Source organism: Anopheles stephensi, chromosome 2 (genome assembly GCF_013141755.1).
Source record: "Anopheles stephensi strain Indian chromosome 2, UCI_ANSTEP_V1.0, whole genome shotgun sequence".
Classification (NCBI taxonomy): domain Eukaryota; kingdom Metazoa; phylum Arthropoda; class Insecta; order Diptera; family Culicidae; genus Anopheles; species Anopheles stephensi.
In genome coordinates this window covers 69,690,465-69,707,732 of record NC_050202.1, presented here as the reverse complement: position 1 = coordinate 69,707,732, position 17,268 = coordinate 69,690,465, and the positions used below count along the sequence as shown (strand labels likewise).

Sequence of the window (17,268 nt, the reverse complement as noted above, 5' to 3'; positions counted from 1 at the left end):
ACATATACACCCCCCCCCCCCCCCCCCAACCAACACACGTATATACACGCGTAAGCAGATATTTAATACTGATAATACCTTTTTTCTCGGAGAAAATGCGTGGATTGAGGCACAAGGATCGGACAAAAAAGCATTCCGATTCACAACAGCAGGAAGAGCTACTGTAGACCACCATTCCATCACAGGAGAGCGTCAGAATCTCTGGCATCTTCTCGGGAATGTGAGGGCAAAACACACAGACACACAGGTTATCCGTAGTAGCGAAAATCAACACAAGTGTTATCTAGTGTGATTGATGCTTGTTTTTGGACACCAACTAGCGATGATGTCGAAAATCCACTAGCCGCCTTATTCAATGTATACGACAAACCGGAGGACATACCGGTCCCAACCGAGTCCTCCGGTTTGCTTAACAAAACTAAATTGTCAAGAAATCAAGAGACAACCGAAGGAAGCTTCTCACGAGACAAATCGAACGTATTTGGTGCATCGGAAATACAAAGCTGCACCTTTTGTTTTGTTTATTGGTTTGGTTAGCTTCCTTTTGTAATGCCATAAGACTAGTGTGTAGCGATCTTAGTGAGGTAAGAGAAAATGAATGCAGGCACGAGCGCGGACATGTATGGTGTAGAGTTTGTGCCGTTGTGGACAATTGCACCCATCTTCCCCCCAGACCATCATGAAAGTACCAGTAACACAATAACCATTAGTTGGATATTAAGGGCTAAAACAGAATCCCCATTGCTTCTACAAACACACAAGAAAAATGGTGCAAACTTGGAGCTGGATTGAACTAGGAGCGATGTGAAAGTAGTTTTGTGCGAAAATTTTGATCTACAGCACACAAACCGGAAATGGAAATGGAAAATGGCAAAAACAAAACACACATACAAAAGCTGACTGCTGTGCAATCTGTATAGGAAGGTGGTAGGATGAGTTGGGAAGGAACTTATTATTACTAGCGATGCTAAGATTTGTGCAAATTTCTAGTGTATTGAATGTGCATTAATAAACAACAAGTAACACGAAACACACTAAAGCAACAGAGGAAAACAAAACTCTCACAAAACTTCTACTTGCAACCCAACTACTCTATTGTCAAGGGCTTTAGAATATGGATGTTTTCTTTGCAATAAAAAAAAAACAAGAAAAAATTAATGCAAAAGTTAGACAACAAACACTTAAGATAGAGACAAGAGAAGAGAATGAGATAAACAGGGCGGAATGTTGTATAGGTAAAAAAGAAAATGGAAGCAAAACATACAACAATAACAACAAAAAACACAAACAAAACCAAAAGATAAACACAAATGGAAAACAAGCTATCTATTTTCAACTCGAAAGCAATAATAGCGTCACGTAACTTTTTAACCTAACCACCGTGACGTTCGGTGTTAAGCTCCAAACAAAAGATATTAAGGACCCTCTCTCTTTCCCCGATTATTAGCATCTGTTCGGCACAGGGCAGATGTTACTAAAGAATGGTAAGGGTAGCGAGCAAAACAGATTATTAGCGCAAAGTGCGGCAAGGACTACTTTAGTCCCTGGCAGGCTCCCGGTAGTAGTGTGTAGTGAAAAAGGCTTAAGAAACAGGGACAGGGGTGTTGCGGGAAATGGGTGTAAGTAAGGAGCAGCTACTACAATTGCTATAAGTATGTATGTATGTAAACGTGTGTATGTGCGCGCAGAAATGCTGCAATGGTGCGATTTTAATTTCATTACATATCTTCGCGAGGCACGCAGGATGAAGAGTGCTGAGAGCGAGTACCACATAAAATAAAACAAATAAACTATAATCTGATCTCACAGATGCAGAGCACACGCGGTAGACACGCGGTTTGATGAGGTTTGAAACAATCGATTGCAACAACTATTGCTGCAAAAAGACCCAAAAAGAAGCCTCCCCCGTCAGCAGAACTACAGCAACGTTGTGCTCTATCTGCGTTTGTTCAAATCTGGTAATAATCACACTGTAATGCATAGGACCGAACACCTACAGCAGAAACCACGATCCCACTTACAACACGTTAGGCTATAAGTGCATAGTAGATTAGTGAAAGGATCTCTTTCACGCAGGACGCACACACACACACAACAGGCGCATATGCTGTCAAACTCACCCACGCAGCAGTACAGTCGTTACTACACAGGTATTTTTAAGATGTCAACTCTCTGTACATTGGATCGACAGTCTAAGTGTGTGTGTGTGTGCGAGTGTGGAAGGGCAAATCAATGGCAGTGTAGCAACAACGGTGAACGTTTTTCGTCGAACGCGTCGGAGCGAGCTATTATTTAACAGACGAGTGGAACAGAAGAAACAAGAAGGAATTTGTGTAATGATTGTAATAAAATTGTAGATAAAGTATAAAATTGTATACAAAACAAAAAAAGGTAACTTATTGAAAATAAAGTAAATTAATAATAACGGTGCAATGCTGTACGAGGTTTACTGATCACTCATCCGAAACGGGTCCCTCACTATATGGGCAGTTTGTAAATTTTGATTCCTTAATATTTGTTGTGCTTAGAGAATACAAAATGTCAACGTTCAAATCCACTAACTCCACTAAACATGCGGTGGGGTCTTATGATACCTCCAGTCCTTTCAAATTCAGCCATCGTCTATTCCGTCTACCGTGAGATCCGAAATTTTAATTTTGGTTTCAGTATGACGGACCACATTAGTAATCTATGGCAGAGCATCAGAGTTATACAAGGATTAATAGAAATCACATGAACGTGGTTGAAGCAAATTCATGAAAGTGACGACGACGACGAAAAGGATAATGTTGTAGTTCATTCAACAGGCTTTCTTACAAATCAACAGTAGCTATTGATTGGAACGTCGAATCAATTAGTCAGCATGAGCATTCAGAACATATCACAAAAATTAAAAATTCACTATAGCTTTCAACGTAGGATCCTAGGTTCTCCTCATACAAACCCTTCGCAGATTTCGAGTACGACACAAAAAAAAACAGTTATTTCAACTCCAGATTGTGAAAGTATGTTCTTTTAGAGAAGGATGCAACCAAGTTGGAACTCGTTGCAAAAGCTTGACCTTTAGTACGAACAATACGCAAAACTGGAAGCATACGTCCGTTATATGTCATTTTAAATACCAAAACTCTCGCCATAATTTCGACATAACGATGGCCGGTATCTCTTCGAAAGTCTTATTGAAAGTTCTTTTGAAGGAGGATCTTGATAATTGCATAGCCTACTTGCGCCAGGTTAGCAAAAAATGCGAAAATTTGGACCGCCAAGAACTCTAGGAGGATCTGAGACGTTAACTTTGTTGTGTGTTTAAGTGATTTAAAATCATCAAAAACCACATACATCCGTATAATAATACGCACAAATATCGTAGACATCAAACATAACCTAGGAGAAGATATTGGAGAGGTACACAAGTCTCATCAACAAGAATTCAATAGTGGACGGTTTTCCTAACAAAGTACAAAAAGAGAGTGAATCGAAAAAAGTCGAGATCAAGTTGATTTTGAGGACAGCACCCTAATTTACCGACAAATTTGAGAGAAAATCGGGAGCCCAAAGACGAAACCACACGAGTATCGGGAGCCCAAAGACGGAGGAGGTAAATATTTCGGTTGTAGCGTGCTTCTATTCGTCGAATAATGAGTTGCAGCAGTCTGTGGCGTGATCCTTCTGTTTTTAAATAACCTAAAATTGTTCCACGAAGGCAACAAAACGTCCAGACACACCCAGAACAAGGTGTTCTTAAACGATTCCAGAGCAGGGAAAGTACTCCAACTCTAGAAAATTTTAAACTAATTCATATCCATAACTTTACACTTTCTTGGCACTACTACGTCGAGGGATCATGGCCTACTTCCTTGGTTTGATATTGCCTATAGCTAGAAAATCCACCGGTTCGCAACCATTACATAATGGAACAGAACAATGGCTACGATTTCTGTTCAACGGTTCTGCTTCTAGTTCTAATGCCCTAGCAAATAACGGGGGTTACTGTGATAATAAGATAATAAAAATCCACTTACTTGAGTATGGAGTCGTCCGCTCCATTTTTTGCTCCTGACTGCTACATGCTGCTATCGCTTTTTCGGATGAAGTTTCAGGATTTGAAGATTCTTGATTTGCTGCTACTTCCATTCCAGTGTTCTGCTTATTATTTTTTCACTTTTCACCACTATATTACGAGATACCACCACTTCAACTCACTATTTCACTGTTGTTCTTTAGGTGTAACAAAAGACTAATCTCTCAAACACGATTCAGTCTACTTTTATACCCAAAAATTCAATGATTGCTTCAATTGCATTTCAAATCGTTCGATGTCAATGCCTACTGTGATTTAGCGGTTTGGTTGAGTAGTGCTTGTCAAAGGACAGTCAAAGGTGTTTGTCTGAAGGACTGACTATACGGATATACATGGCTGAATAGCTCTAACTTTTACAAAACAAGGCATATGGATATAGAGCGACTTATGGTATGTATCTTAGAATATTACTTAAAAGTAAATGCTGAACTATTGCATCCAGCCAAAGCAACGGATCTTGAAAGTTGTAAAACATTTACCCTATTCATCGTACCGTGTATTAACTATCATCCGTTACAACTTTCGTAATGTTTTGCGAAACTTTGCGATAGAAGTTGAATATCTTATCCACTGCTTCTCTACATACGCCTACCACCTTTTCATACTCTTCAAACGTAAAGCTACCATGCACGTACGATGTGACCGTATTCTTCGTAATGCTATCGAACACAAACGTGAACGAACTGTGTGCCTGCTTCATTTGTTTATGGTCGGGATCCAGAATCATTACACCATCCTCGGTCATGATGCAGTGTACGGCTGCTACCGTAAAGTTAAGCTCGATGCCACTTGTTATCAAAGCCAAACAGGTCGCATTGATCGAACAAGCCAGTAACTAAAATTGGGTTTTCGATTGTTTCTTGTATAGGCATTACGATGGCGTATGGTGTTGTTAACTACTTACCCCACCCTTGTCGGTCATCTCCTGGACATGAACGTAAACGGTACTGTGACAGAATGCGGGAGTCGCTACAACGCGAACGAACGAACGTTTTATGAGACTTTCCATCAAGCGATGCTGTATGTCTTCCTGTCCCGCGTTCGGCCGGTACTGCACCTCTATGTGGCAATTTTCCGATTCGGCATTCCGTAGCTTTACCTCGGCGGGACCATTTGCAGCCACCATCACCTGTGTGGCTCCTGGAGAGGAAAGCACATGTAAACAGTCGTTTTATTTCCTTCCTAAAAGCTTGTCACCAGCAAAACTTACCTTGTGACAATGCTGCCGAACAGTCGGAACGTGAAAGTATGTTCGTTTCACATATCATACGCCGCAAATTAAGCGAATTTTCCATTGTTTTCGTATCCTGTACCATGATTTTTTGGTTCAACACGCTTTCGGACTTCTCACCGGTACAACAACATGTCAAAACGTGTTTATAAACAAACGATGGCTCGAGCGTGTACAGGATACCTTTTCTGAGTCATTTTCTATTCAGCAGTTTTTGACAGCTCTGTATTTGTCGAACATTTAAATGAACCGTTAATATCAGACAAAAACTTACAAAGACCACGTGGGCGACTATTTATTTTTGAATTTTGCAGCTGTAGAAAACAAAAGAAAATGCAATAGGGAAATAATTGTCAGACAGTCTAAATTAGCAATTGCAGTGACGAATTATCAACGCTTCACATCTAATAAAGCGAAAATTAATTTAAAAAAGCCTTACTTGAATTCAACCTTTGCTGTACAACTGCAAATACATCCGGATGGCACTAGGTGTTCAAATGCATTCCTTTATTTATATTATCAAAGATGAAATTTATTTGTTCACATAATGAATTTAGCTGACGATGTTATTGTTCTTACTGTGTGTTGATGATACAGCTGCTGCCGTCAACGCTGCTGCTGTCGGCTGGTGCTGCTTCTGCTGCTGCTGATTCGGTATCGTGAGAACAGTACATATTTACCAAGTGTATAAACCCTTTGTTTCCGACCGGTGCATATTCAATGCTTAGAAAATCATGACTTGTCAGTGAAACAGTTTTCAGTAAATATAGTTGCATTGTATTTTATACGTCTATATACAAATTAATACGCTTACGAGGACGAATGATGGAGCTTGATACGGACTAACGAACGGATGGATCAACGAAACCGAATGGAACCAATTTAGAACCTTTCATAGAAATAACGGGTGCTTGTTTCCGTCTCCTACATATAAATAGACAACAATTCAGAACCAGTGGCCCGTCACTGTTTGGCGCCTTTCCCTGTGCCCTAGCAATCTCTCGCCTCAATCCCTCCCACTCCGGTTACCCCGGGGCTCGATAACGCTTCCTTGTTCAAAGAAACGGGTTTGAGTTTATGTTTTGGTGCCACCCTAGAAGGTTGGTGTAGGGCATTTATCTTGTGTTTAGTTCGTGCTTCATTGATTAGATGTTTTATGGAAAGCTGCTCTCTAGGTAAGATATTCTTCTAGGGCTACCCCTCCCCACGAACATAAATACTACAAACATTTATATGTATAAATATATATATATATATATGTATATATATAGATCTATATATGCGCCCCTATGTTGCCATCCTATAGACACCATTGCAGCGTATTTTGTAGAGTTTGTGTGTGCGTGTATATGTGTGTACGTCTGTTTGTGTGTGTATGCAGGAGGACGTGTGAACGTGTACTTGGTTGGTATGCATGTTTTGTGCAGACGGTAAAAAGATTACATCTTAGTTGCCGTCCTTATCTTCGTGAGCTTTCTTTACAATCGCCAACTTGGAGTGTGGCGATGCTGGTGACAGGGTCTGATACGGTGGATCCTTGGTGCCGTGCAATACGAGCGAAAACTCCTTGATCCAACCGGTACGGCTTTCCTGCGAATTGAATGTGGCCTGGAAGCGAGAGTAACCAAAAATACCGATAAGTAATATGAGAAAAATGCTGTAGAATTAAATCAGCAATTGCTCCAAAACAAAAACCATTACCTCCAACATCCATGTGCCCTGTGGATATTCGCCCCAGGTGTGAGTCGTCATGAAGGGCCATTTTGTGAAGCCATCCCGACGATCGTCATCATTGGCCCGCTTGCTCAGTATCATTGATCTGGTAATAGTAGACAAAACATGAAACATTCTTCCTCCTAGAAGAGCTTCCAATGTCGCATATTTACCGTGTGCCCATTGGAGACGTTAGGAATAGCTCGAGATCACCACGTCTGCTAGCATTTGCGGTAATAACGGCCTGCACGTGTTCCAGGTAGCGTACTTCCGTATCCGTGCCTTTGCAAGCATTTGTCTTGATTGGCAAGTACAGCGAACCCGACGAAGGTATCCGGCTGGAAAAGAGCAGAACATCACGCCAGGTTACTTCCGGCTCGCTTCTTCCACCAATATCCGGTTACTTACTGTATCTGTGTGATTGCACCGGCCTCACAGTGATATCGGGGCGGAACGGTTCTCCATTTCTTTGCCAACGCTACCATAGCACCGGCATCCAGGACACCGAATCCGAACAGATGGTTAAACTCCAGCCCGACACCGTTCATCGTCCAGTGGAATCGATTCTTGGCGTCGAACAATGAGTTCCGCTTGGAGGTCAACACTGTCAAGTGTTGCATATCGCGCCAAGACAGAGATGGACTGCAGGAGAAGTAAAAACGTTTAATGGAAAGGATTTCTTCTCATAACAACCCACAGCACTTACTTCGCTTCCAGGGCTAGTGCGAAAACTCCGGCCGCTTCCGGTGCAGCAGCACTGGTTCCCGAGTGAGTTGTGGTACACTTTCCGTACAGATCAGTGGTGGCCTGTAACAGCAATAAAGATTAAAACAGCTGAAAACCCCAACTCATCTCCAGCTTCGTACTTACCACACCAGTGTTGGGGTCCTTGGCTCCATTACTGAACGTGCTGGCCAATGTCGAACTGCAACTCTCATCGTAGTGTGCATTCTGGCCATCGTTGATCGCACTGTTGATTGAAATGGTCCACATCGATGCCGCATACCCGTCACAGTTACAATCGTCCTCCTCGCCGCCATCCCCCGAAGCCCACACGTAGATGTTACCGAGCCCGTTCCGGCCCTCGTTCACACCTTGCACGATCGCTCGCATCGTTGCGTTCCGCGGGCCGTCGACCGTTTTACCATCGTCGGTCGGTCCCCAGGATGCACTGTAGATGTGTATTTTGTGCGGTTCATGGCCCATCGAGTTCGCCTCGATCAGATCGGTCATGTACGGTTGGTCCAGCATTCGTATGCCGGCGATTTTCGAATCGTACGCCACACCAACACCGCAGATGCCGTTGTCCCGGGCAGCTGCGACCTCGCCCGCACATCTCGTACCATGGCTGAAAGTAACAGACCGTTTAATTCCTAGAACGAGACGCCATCGCTCCCGCATGCAATATTGAACGCACCTATTGAACCAATCGTCCGTATACCGGGGGTATGGGAATGGATCGTTACTGCTGAAATCGTAACTTGCTTCGGCGTTCTGCGAAAAACCAGACAAACAAAAGCAAAGTAAATTTAGCTCTTCGGCTCTCGTTCCACCTCCTGCCGGTATTACATACATAATTAAACTTCAGATCCGCGTGCATATAATCAACGCCTACAAGGAAAAGAAACGCACACATTAATGATAATGTTGCCAGGCAGATAGTAAAGCTTGCATGGCTGCTGCTTACCGTCATCCATGATGGCGGTCGTAATGTTTTTTCCCGTGATGCCTTGGTCCCACGCAGCTAGTACGTTTAGGTCGAGTTTGGCTTTGCCACCATTTTGTCCTGTATTTTTCAAGTACCATTGAAACGGGAAGTACGGATCGGTCGGTACATTTTCACTGCCGTACCCGGGTGCCTTGTCCGGGATGTAGTTCAACGGGACCGCATGACGGAAGCCACGCTTCACGCGTTTAAATCCGGGCTGCTGTACGGCCGTGTGTATCTGGGAAGACAAAAGACATTGGGAGTTAAAAAGGCTTATTTGTACTTTCTTTTTTAATCTTGGTGATTTATTACGCCATCTTGCTGGCGAAATAATGAATGGGGAAAGGTTCTACAATAGAGGTTTTAGAAATAAAGTAAGAAGTCGCTCCTGAGATCAGTTGGACGTCAAGTCTTGTATAATCAATGTCCATCTTGTCTAGGATATTCTTCCCATTTTCGACGGATACTCTGAACCCTGGAACCAACATTCGCAAGGATAAAGCAATGAAGCCTCAATTTTTCTCAATAATTTCAGTTGCTTGAGAAGGCTCCCACATGAGTATTGGATGGTCCTAATATTACCCCTTTTTGAAATTTTAATCCTTGTTTGATTTGATGTCTGAGTTGATCATTTAAAATTTTACTGCTCACGAATAATACTCATAGAACAAACACATCATCAAATTTGGTCCACGTAATTCTGAATCAACTGATTATGATATAATATTTTGTCTACACTTTAAAGACTTCCTACAAAAAAAAGCAATGGATTGTTATCCAAGACGCAGGGCCATCGGATGAAAAATGTTGAGAATCAATCGTTTTTTTGCTAATGCATACTTAAGTAAGAAAATGTTTTGGTTTGCAAATTCTTTGATTGATCCTGCCCGTCATTCCAATCGCCCACAAGTTTTTTTTGCCTTCGCATCCTTCAATACCCTAAGACACACGCACGAACCGGGGGGGTTGCTTCTGATGAATCCTTGAACAGCATCATCGTCCTTTTAGAAGCTTCCTCCGCAAAGCTTAAGCTTTTATGATTCCATTTTATGGCGCCCGTTGATCTCTTTAAAGACTGTCCCGTGCTTTATGACGCCTTGTGTGATTGAATTTCTTGCACAAACTTTTTTTCCTTACATCCTTAACCGCATATGCCGTGCGCTCGTGTGCGGCTTATGATTTTCCCATATTTCATATTACAGCCACGCAAAACCCCAAAATACTATTAGCTTCAACCATTTCAACCCCGGAGCTAAAGTTGATAATTAAAAAGATAATACTATCAGCCACCCGGAGCACTCGCCATGCTTGGTAAGCCTTACGGATTAGAGGACGAACTTATCTGCATATCGATCGGCTGGTGATTAGTGTGTTATCGCCAGCAATTTCCCGAGTGCCAAAAATACTACCCACATCCAAACACATAGGGATGTCACACGTTTGAGCCTTTAGCGTGCCCGACTTGCTGCTCATCGTCATCTAGTAGTCTAATTAACGTTGCGCTCCCCTCGTACATCTCTCTGGGAAACGTCCTTTACGTACGTCAATCGGCTAGCGGACGGCTCGGGAACCTCAAAAAGGAAGGAAGTGAGTTCGCGTAGCTGGAAAGCTCGAAATAGCATTAGCATACGCTTTTCCTTTCCATTCGGTAAAAAGAGTTTTCAATACGGCATACATCCGAGCTAACATCGGCCAGGGCAACAGGATATGTCGCGCTGTATATGAACTGGGAAATAGTGATTGGAATCACGTTTCGTCGATGGCAAGGACACGTTTGGGAGGCGGTCCGGATCAGGTTTCTGCATTATCTTTTCCACAGTATTTTTACTCCCCCCGGCACTCCGGTGTGTCGTCAAACCTACGCTTCTTGGTGGTGCAAATTATTGCCGGGAGAGAAAGGTGCACGTTGTCGTTGGGACTGATCACATGTATCGAGCTGTCTTTGGCATTGGATTACTCGATGGTAACGGGTTGTTACGAGGTGATAACCAATGGTTTTTTAGCAGAAGAAGTTTTAAATATTGTTTAATTCATCTTCTTCTTCCGCTCTGACACAACAACCTCGAAAAAACTTGCCGTTCCAATGCGGACTTTGGTGACTTAATTTTGCACCCGCAATTGCTTGAGCCGAATTCAATTTTCTCTCGGCCCCCAAGGAATGCTTGAAGGGGAATTCAAAGTAGCAATCTCAGCTCAAGTGTATCAGCCTCACACAGTCCATCAGCATCCGCGGTTTACCCAGTTCATTACACTTGCGATTGCACAATCCTGATTACCGGAAACTACCGTGCCCATTACATCGGTGCAGCTGTTGTAATGTCAGCACAACACGAAAACCCAACGAAAAGAGCTAAGTAGCAGAAGAAGAAGTAGACGGGGACCAAACTTTCCACCATTTTACGGCATGCCTTAAAGTGGGATAGCTCGCGCGCAACACAACAACCCCGATCGCCTTGTTGACGCTCATCTCGAAGGACATGCAGTGGAAAACGGATGGAAAACCGGGTGGAAGGGGAACATACGGCAAAGCGCCGAGCGACAGCATGCGACGTTGTGACGTAAATTGAGTACGTGGGAAAGCAACGACAAAAAAAACCCTCTCCGTCATGGCAACTGTGAGGGAGGTAGGTGGAAAATTCAACCCAACGTACAATGCGAGGAGGGGGAGTAATGATGGGCAACAGAAATGGGGACGATAATGGAAAACAACATAAATATACACGAGCCGAACACTGCCTCCCCTCCCCTTAGCGCGGTATGAGGTCCTCCTCTCCCGCTACCTCATCCCATGTATACGCACACACACACACACACATATGCATACTTACCAGAGGTTCCTTTTTAAGCACTCGCGTATGGGAGATGCTGCGCCTGGTGCGTACTAGCGGCAGGGTGGTATGCTTGAAGTGAAACTCCTTGCCATTGCTGCCAGGAAGCTGAAAGTAAAATGCCACAATCAGCACACACGAACACACACACACTTCTTCACACGGTGCGGCCATATGTTTTGTTAAACTGAACTACGCTCTACGTGATGAAGGACTACACTTGGGAGTCTCCGGCTGTTTTAAGGTGCTTCACCATAAACACCCATGTGTCTAAGGCAGTGATTGTGGTTTATCACAATGATCAGCAACACCATCTTCGTCTTCTTCTCCTTTCGTGGCCTAAAGACCTCTTTTAGGCCATGCCTGCCACTTCTGGCATACTATACTTATTGTTACCGCTTACAGTGGGGGAACGGGCCCGAGATGGGATTTGAACCCCGATCCTGCCGTGTTTCAAAAGACCGACGCCGCTGGCGCATCTACCACCGAGCCACCCCATATGCAGGCGCCATATGAACAGCGTTAAAGCTTTAGAACCGGATGTTGTTCCCGCTGCAAAAGCGAAGCAGCTTATCCTTACCTCGCCCAAATTTTGAAATCCATTGCGCGTTGCTATTTCGTGCACCAATTGCTTGTCCAGGCTGCGTTTGAAGCGCACCAGAAAGGAGCTGGTGAAAACATCCCCCGCCTGACCACCCCGGTGGACGAGCGTACTGGTCGCCGTGCCACCAAACAGGGCCAGCACTACCACCACCAGGCAGACAAACTTGACGGACATGCTGCTGTTGGCGGCTACTATGTCGGCCTTAAATGTGCTTCCTTTCCTGCGTCCGGCTGCTGGTACTACTGTTGTGTTTCGGATCTCGGTTCTTTGTTCGGTCACCTCCGATTGGCATGAGCGTAGGGACCTCTCACAGCACCGCACCCACAAATCGCACCACTACCTGCTGCTCTAGTGCTGGTTTATCGATTGCACCAAATTGTTTCCCATACTGGCAGCTGTTACTTCCGCCCGTGGCCGGATGGCGTCCGATGTGCGTCACTTCCTGCCTTTTTTAAGCCATTGCCAGTGTGTCTGAGCCGTTCGATTTTCCTCACACTTGGAATACTGCTATTGGGAAAAGTACCGTACCCAAACAATATGTTTTCCCAATGCCACACAAATTATCAGACACACACACACACGGAAAAACCACGGCACAACGCGAGTCCCAACCACTACCGCAGTCTATGGCGAACGCAAGCTTTTTGGATAGTGCTGGAGCTTCAACTCGACCAGCAACCCACCGAACGCTGACTGTAACGCCGTCGTTATGAATCGACGTGTGTGGACCGTGTTTTTTTTCTTCGCTTCACGCCAGCAGCTTTTGTAATTCATGGTCTGCTGGTATGAAAAGTTTTCGCCTGGTGGCGCAGGCGCAACACCATCCTGCCGAATTCCAATTTCCGTATGGAGTTATACCTGTTACTGGCCGGCACCTGCTAGCGGAGCCAGTAGGTGGGCTTGGGGGAAGGAGGTCGCCGTCACTGGTAAGTGGTTTCCCTCCCGGTGCTATCTGCCCCCTTCCCCCTCCAGCCTGGGGCTTAGGGATTTTTTTTTTTGCTTTGTTACCGATGGCCTTTACGGGTTGCGGTTGTGATTTATGGGCACTCTCTTTCTCTCTCGGTAGGGATACATTTATTACAGCTGAGCTTTTCATTACTTGACAAAGGGGGCCATTTCCAATGGGACACTTATGGATAGAAGGAAGAACAAAAGAAGGTTTTCACCGATTCGGCTGGCGGGACACAGCAGCGGTGCAGTAGTCCTCGGTCGGTCATAAAGCTCGAAAGCGGTATGTCTTTAAAGAGTTAATCCGACTTGTTTGCTATATTTCAAAGGGCAATAACTTCAAGAAGAATGAATCTGCAACTTGGGAACTATTTGAAAAGCAGACCTTTTTTATTTTATCAAGTAAAATTACCTATAAAAAACGCTTTACTTTTGTTAAATGTGTGTTTTTTGTATTATAATGACTACATAGTCGTTTAATTTAGTACAATAAAATGACTGAATATGTATAATTTTGTATTGCAAGTAAAATTAATCAAGCAAGATTTTCCTTCCAATATTTAAAAAAAAAACTTCCGTAAGGCATGGGGCACCGAAAGAGTTAGCCACTGGTGCATGAGCGTAAAAAAACCGAATTTGACTTACGAATTTATTTCCATTTCTAAAGGTTCCAACAGTAATTGCGGGGCTGTTTCTTTCGGAAGTGGTTTCTTCAGCATCTACGTACTCGGTACCGCCTCGTTCACTATCAGATGCACGGTTAGCCAGAACGCCAGCACTGGCTGCAGTCCGGTCAAAAGAAACAGGAAGTAGAGCTTACGTTTGCGTCCTACGCTATGGTCGGTGTGCTGCTGTCCACTGTACGGGTCGTACCCGACGGCACTTTGCGATTGGTCCTGGCCGGATAATACCTTTGCCTTCATAGTGCGCAGCTGTGGAGTTTATGCCACGGATGGTTAGGATAACCCTTTTCTGTACATTATAGGAAACTTATACACCACTTACCAGAAACAGTGTCAACATGGCGGAGGAATACAGCAGTGCCAGATAGTAACCCATCCGTTTGAGCAGTATGGTACCGGCAACGGTTACCACAATTGCCGCATATTTGTAACCGGTCAGGGCGAGCAAATCCAACGTGCTCAGTGACGTTGATATGTTACCGATGTACAGCGTCAGTGTGTAGATAACGATTTCGAAAATGCTGTACGCCAAAGCGCTCGACGCTTGAATGCCCAACTGTTCCGACGAGAATCTTTTCTGCATGCCTGCAAATTTATTAACTCAACGTGTTAGTGAAGGTGCGGGAAAAAACGCTGGAGGATGCTTACCCAGTGCAATACCCGCTAAGACGACGTACGTTATGTAGCTCATCGCCGGAATATACAGGTCCGGTGCATTAATATCGTACCGAGGTTGAACCGGATTATCGTGATCGTACTTCATGCCCCAGTCCTAAACGAAAGCAAACATTTATCTGAATGAGCTTATACTCTCCCTCCCTCGCTCTAGCATATCCATTTTCCTCCGTACCTTTTGCATGAATGGAAAGAAAATGATTTTCAGCTTGTTCACCACGTAGCTATTGTCCACCGAGAAATAATACTTCAGCTTGGACATTGGCAAGTACTTCTCGATGTGGCTGTGCACAATCTCCTTGCCCTGGTCGGCCAGCTTCTGCCCGTATTGCATTGCCATGTCCTGCACGATCGGCTGCTGAAACATGGTAAATTGACCTCCGGCCATACCCGGAACTGCCGGGGCCGGCTGGACCGGTTGCCGGGGCACATTCGGGTTGGGTTGTGGCTGTGGGATGTAGTAATTTGGCTGCTGGTCCATCGGGAAATGTTGTTGCTGTTGCGGTGCTGCATATTGCTGTTGTCCGTACACTGCAAGAGCGGAAAGTGTTGTTGCACAGTGAAATATCCCTGCACGTGCTAACCTGGCCAGCTGTTTTTGCACTCACGATTGTTAGGATCATTGGTCATGTACTGATTCGTCGGGATTTGTGATGTCATCTGTTGGTACGGGATGGTAGAACCAAGAGCATTCACATCACTGACTCGCTTCGGTTTCTTCGACACGGACCGGTGTGCTGCAACAGAAAAGGATACATTCGAGCGATCAAAAGTTTGGGATTGGGATGGGCTTTGTGATTCCATCACCTACCACGACCATCGGGACCAGCTTGCGCGTTAAAATTCATGGTTGCAAACACACAATTTCCCCGATAAAACAACGATTTGTCCACAACCAACCAAAAGCCAACTTGCCAGTTTTTAACTTGCTGGCTGACGTATGTCATAATAAAGTGCTGTCATATGAGCTGCAATGCCAAACATTTACACCGCGCGAGATTTTAACACGAGACATCTGCATCGAAGAGTAGACATTGTGAATGAAACAGTCCAGTTTTGCATTCCTCGTCCTTTTTTTAATTTTATTCTTTTGCATCACAATATAAATAAATAGCTAATTGAACCGATTATCAATCTTTCTCAGCTTTTTCGAAAGACATCCGTTCCGTTGAATCGGCCCATCCCTAGCCGGGAACGCTTCATCCGTTCCGCTACGTCAGCTGTCAAGCTCAATCCAAGAAATCAACTCGGCGTTGCAAACCAAGTCTGTGTATACCGGCGGGATATTGAAAACAATTAGCGAAGGCTAGAAAGTTATGTGTTTTTATACGTTCTTCTAACAAAATTCAGTGAAATGAGCAGCCGTAAAAATAGGCTGAGTCTATCGAAGGATCTCCACAAGGATAAGGATGGTAAGGGTGGCTTTGTTTGTTCAATGTTTGGTTTGGTTCATTTACGCTTTCTCTTCGTACTACGATTCTTGTTCCGATTGTAGCCAAAACACCGATTTCACGACGCACTTCCGCACGGACAGCCAAGGGCAAACCGAGTCCGGACTTTCAAAGGAATGACGATAGTTATGAAGTGTCTCCATCGCAAGGAAGTGAATATTCGCCGTTAATCTCGCTGACGCAGGACACTTCTTTTCACGCCATAAACGGTGTGTCGTGGGAATGGAACAGTCCGCAGCGACTTCGAGAACAGCAGCGAGTAAAGATTGCCGCCACCGCTAGCAACAACCACCACCTACACCACCAAAACAAACTTCCACTCAGGCCAAAGTATTCGGATGTACCGGATACGTTACCGATGAGAAAACCAACCGGATTTAACAAGTTCATCTCAAAGCTAAATCTGCTGATGGAAAAAGAGAACGTAGTGGAGGAGAAGCTGAATGAACCCATATCCGATCCGGTTCCTGAAACCGAACCTCTTCCAGGTGAATCATGTTTTATGGAGGAGTTTTTCGTTGATAGCGAACCAAAGGGAAGCGTAAGAACCACTAAAAGTGAGGACAGTGATGATGATATCTTCCAAGAACACGTTATTGAATCTCCGGTTAAAACGGCCGTCTTCAATACTACTGCTGCAGAGCTGGACGATTCCAAGCTGGATAACTTGCTGATCGAAGCTAGCCAGACGATAGAGGGAAACCTTCACAAACCAGCAGCTTCTCCACCGCACGCATCAATGCCATCTCCACCTCAACCACAACCGGTTCCAAGTGTAAAAGAACCCGCATCGAACGTCTCGCTTCCCATCGAGATGAACGATTCGGATATGGATGGGTTTCTGCTGCAGGCATCTCTGATGGTTGAAGAAAAGTTGAGTGATAGTTCCCAGGAATCTTCCTCAAATAACAACGCTCATCCAGCAACTGCGAGCCACCCGGCAAGCCACGCTCAATTGCCCGCTCCGGTTGTGGATAAACAGGACACAAAATCTGCACCGTCTTCTTCCAGTGAAGGTAACGCAACGACCCCGACGGTTGGGAACATTACATTTACTAATTTTGGAATTTCTGGTTTTAGGCACGAGGGAGATAACGATGTCACAGGACGAGCTGAAGGCACTGATCGAAAAGAAGCGCCAGGAAGCGCTACGACGGTTACAAAACAATCGCTTGAAACGGGGCATGAAAGGCACCAACACTCATGGATGAACGTGATCGAAAAGGATTTTTTTTAAATTTGTTATAAACAATTTACAAAGTATTATAATATCCAATGCGTCCCGCACTCTATAAAACGTGTACATGGTCATACAACTGGGGGATTCTTTCTTTTTAACTGATAGC

General features: G+C 44.4%; 4 protein-coding genes across 4 annotated transcripts; 1 reads left to right on the top strand and 3 right to left on the bottom strand.

Moving 5' to 3' along the window:
• Positions 1-4,117: 4,117 nt before the first annotated feature.
• On the bottom strand, positions 4,118-5,450 carry LOC118504563 (exosome complex component RRP46). Its single transcript, XM_036039172.1, has 3 exons — positions 5,292-5,450; positions 4,986-5,221; positions 4,118-4,916 (listed from the first exon to the last, which is right to left on the bottom strand). Exons 1-3 carry the CDS (start codon positions 5,395-5,397, stop codon positions 4,581-4,583), a joined length of 678 nt encoding a protein of 225 aa, XP_035895065.1. The 5' UTR covers positions 5,398-5,450; the 3' UTR covers positions 4,118-4,580.
• Positions 5,451-5,798: 348 nt separating this feature from the next.
• On the bottom strand, positions 5,799-12,887 carry LOC118504559 (neuroendocrine convertase 2). Its single transcript, XM_036039169.1, has 11 exons — positions 12,142-12,887; positions 11,562-11,669; positions 8,713-8,971; positions 8,599-8,636; positions 8,443-8,519; positions 7,896-8,373; positions 7,732-7,832; positions 7,434-7,667; positions 7,199-7,363; positions 7,014-7,131; positions 5,799-6,920 (listed from the first exon to the last, which is right to left on the bottom strand). The coding sequence occupies exons 1-11, from the start codon at positions 12,337-12,339 to the stop codon at positions 6,759-6,761; spliced, it is 1,938 nt and encodes a 645-aa protein (XP_035895062.1). The 5' UTR covers positions 12,340-12,887; the 3' UTR covers positions 5,799-6,758.
• Positions 12,888-13,482: 595 nt separating this feature from the next.
• Positions 13,483-15,444, bottom strand: LOC118504560 (protein YIF1B). Its single transcript, XM_036039170.1, has 6 exons — positions 15,283-15,444; positions 15,080-15,208; positions 14,647-15,002; positions 14,445-14,568; positions 14,119-14,381; positions 13,483-14,045 (listed from the first exon to the last, which is right to left on the bottom strand). Exons 1-6 carry the CDS (start codon positions 15,416-15,418, stop codon positions 13,833-13,835), a joined length of 1,221 nt encoding a protein of 406 aa, XP_035895063.1. The 5' UTR covers positions 15,419-15,444; the 3' UTR covers positions 13,483-13,832.
• A 261-nt stretch (positions 15,445-15,705) lies between these two features.
• On the top strand, positions 15,706-17,238 carry LOC118504561. Its single transcript, XM_036039171.1, has 3 exons — positions 15,706-15,883; positions 15,967-16,938; positions 17,003-17,238. Exons 1-3 carry the CDS (start codon positions 15,826-15,828, stop codon positions 17,131-17,133), a joined length of 1,161 nt encoding a protein of 386 aa, XP_035895064.1. The 5' UTR covers positions 15,706-15,825; the 3' UTR covers positions 17,134-17,238.
• Positions 17,239-17,268: the final 30 nt, after the last annotated feature.

Coding starts and splice junctions, on each gene's coding strand:
- LOC118504560 (XM_036039170.1), bottom strand. CDS start 15,418: ATGACATACGTCAGCCAGCAAGTTAAAAACTGGCAAGTTGGCTTTTGG. Junction 15,209..15,282: donor AGCTGGTCCCGATGGTCGTG/GTAGGTGATGGA, acceptor TTTCTGTTGCAG/CACACCGGTCCGTGTCGAAG. Junction 14,382..14,444: donor CTTAGCGGGTATTGCACTGG/GTAAGCATCCTC, acceptor ATAAATTTGCAG/GCATGCAGAAAAGATTCTCG.
- LOC118504561 (XM_036039171.1), top strand. CDS start 15,826: ATGAGCAGCCGTAAAAATAGGCTGAGTCTATCGAAGGATCTCCACAAG. Junction 15,884..15,966: donor TCTCCACAAGGATAAGGATG/GTAAGGGTGGCT, acceptor TTCCGATTGTAG/CCAAAACACCGATTTCACGA. Junction 16,939..17,002: donor ACCGTCTTCTTCCAGTGAAG/GTAACGCAACGA, acceptor TTCTGGTTTTAG/GCACGAGGGAGATAACGATG.
- LOC118504563 (XM_036039172.1), bottom strand. CDS start 5,397: ATGGTACAGGATACGAAAACAATGGAAAATTCGCTTAATTTGCGGCGT. Junction 5,222..5,291: donor TTCGGCAGCATTGTCACAAG/GTAAGTTTTGCT, acceptor TTTCCTCTCCAG/GAGCCACACAGGTGATGGTG. Junction 4,917..4,985: donor AGATGACCGACAAGGGTGGG/GTAAGTAGTTAA, acceptor ACCCAATTTTAG/TTACTGGCTTGTTCGATCAA.
- LOC118504559 (XM_036039169.1), bottom strand. CDS start 12,339: ATGTCCGTCAAGTTTGTCTGCCTGGTGGTGGTAGTGCTGGCCCTGTTT. Junction 11,670..12,141: donor GATTTCAAAATTTGGGCGAG/GTAAGGATAAGC, acceptor TTTTACTTTCAG/CTTCCTGGCAGCAATGGCAA. Junction 7,833..7,895: donor AGGACCCCAACACTGGTGTG/GTAAGTACGAAG, acceptor TTGCTGTTACAG/GCCACCACTGATCTGTACGG.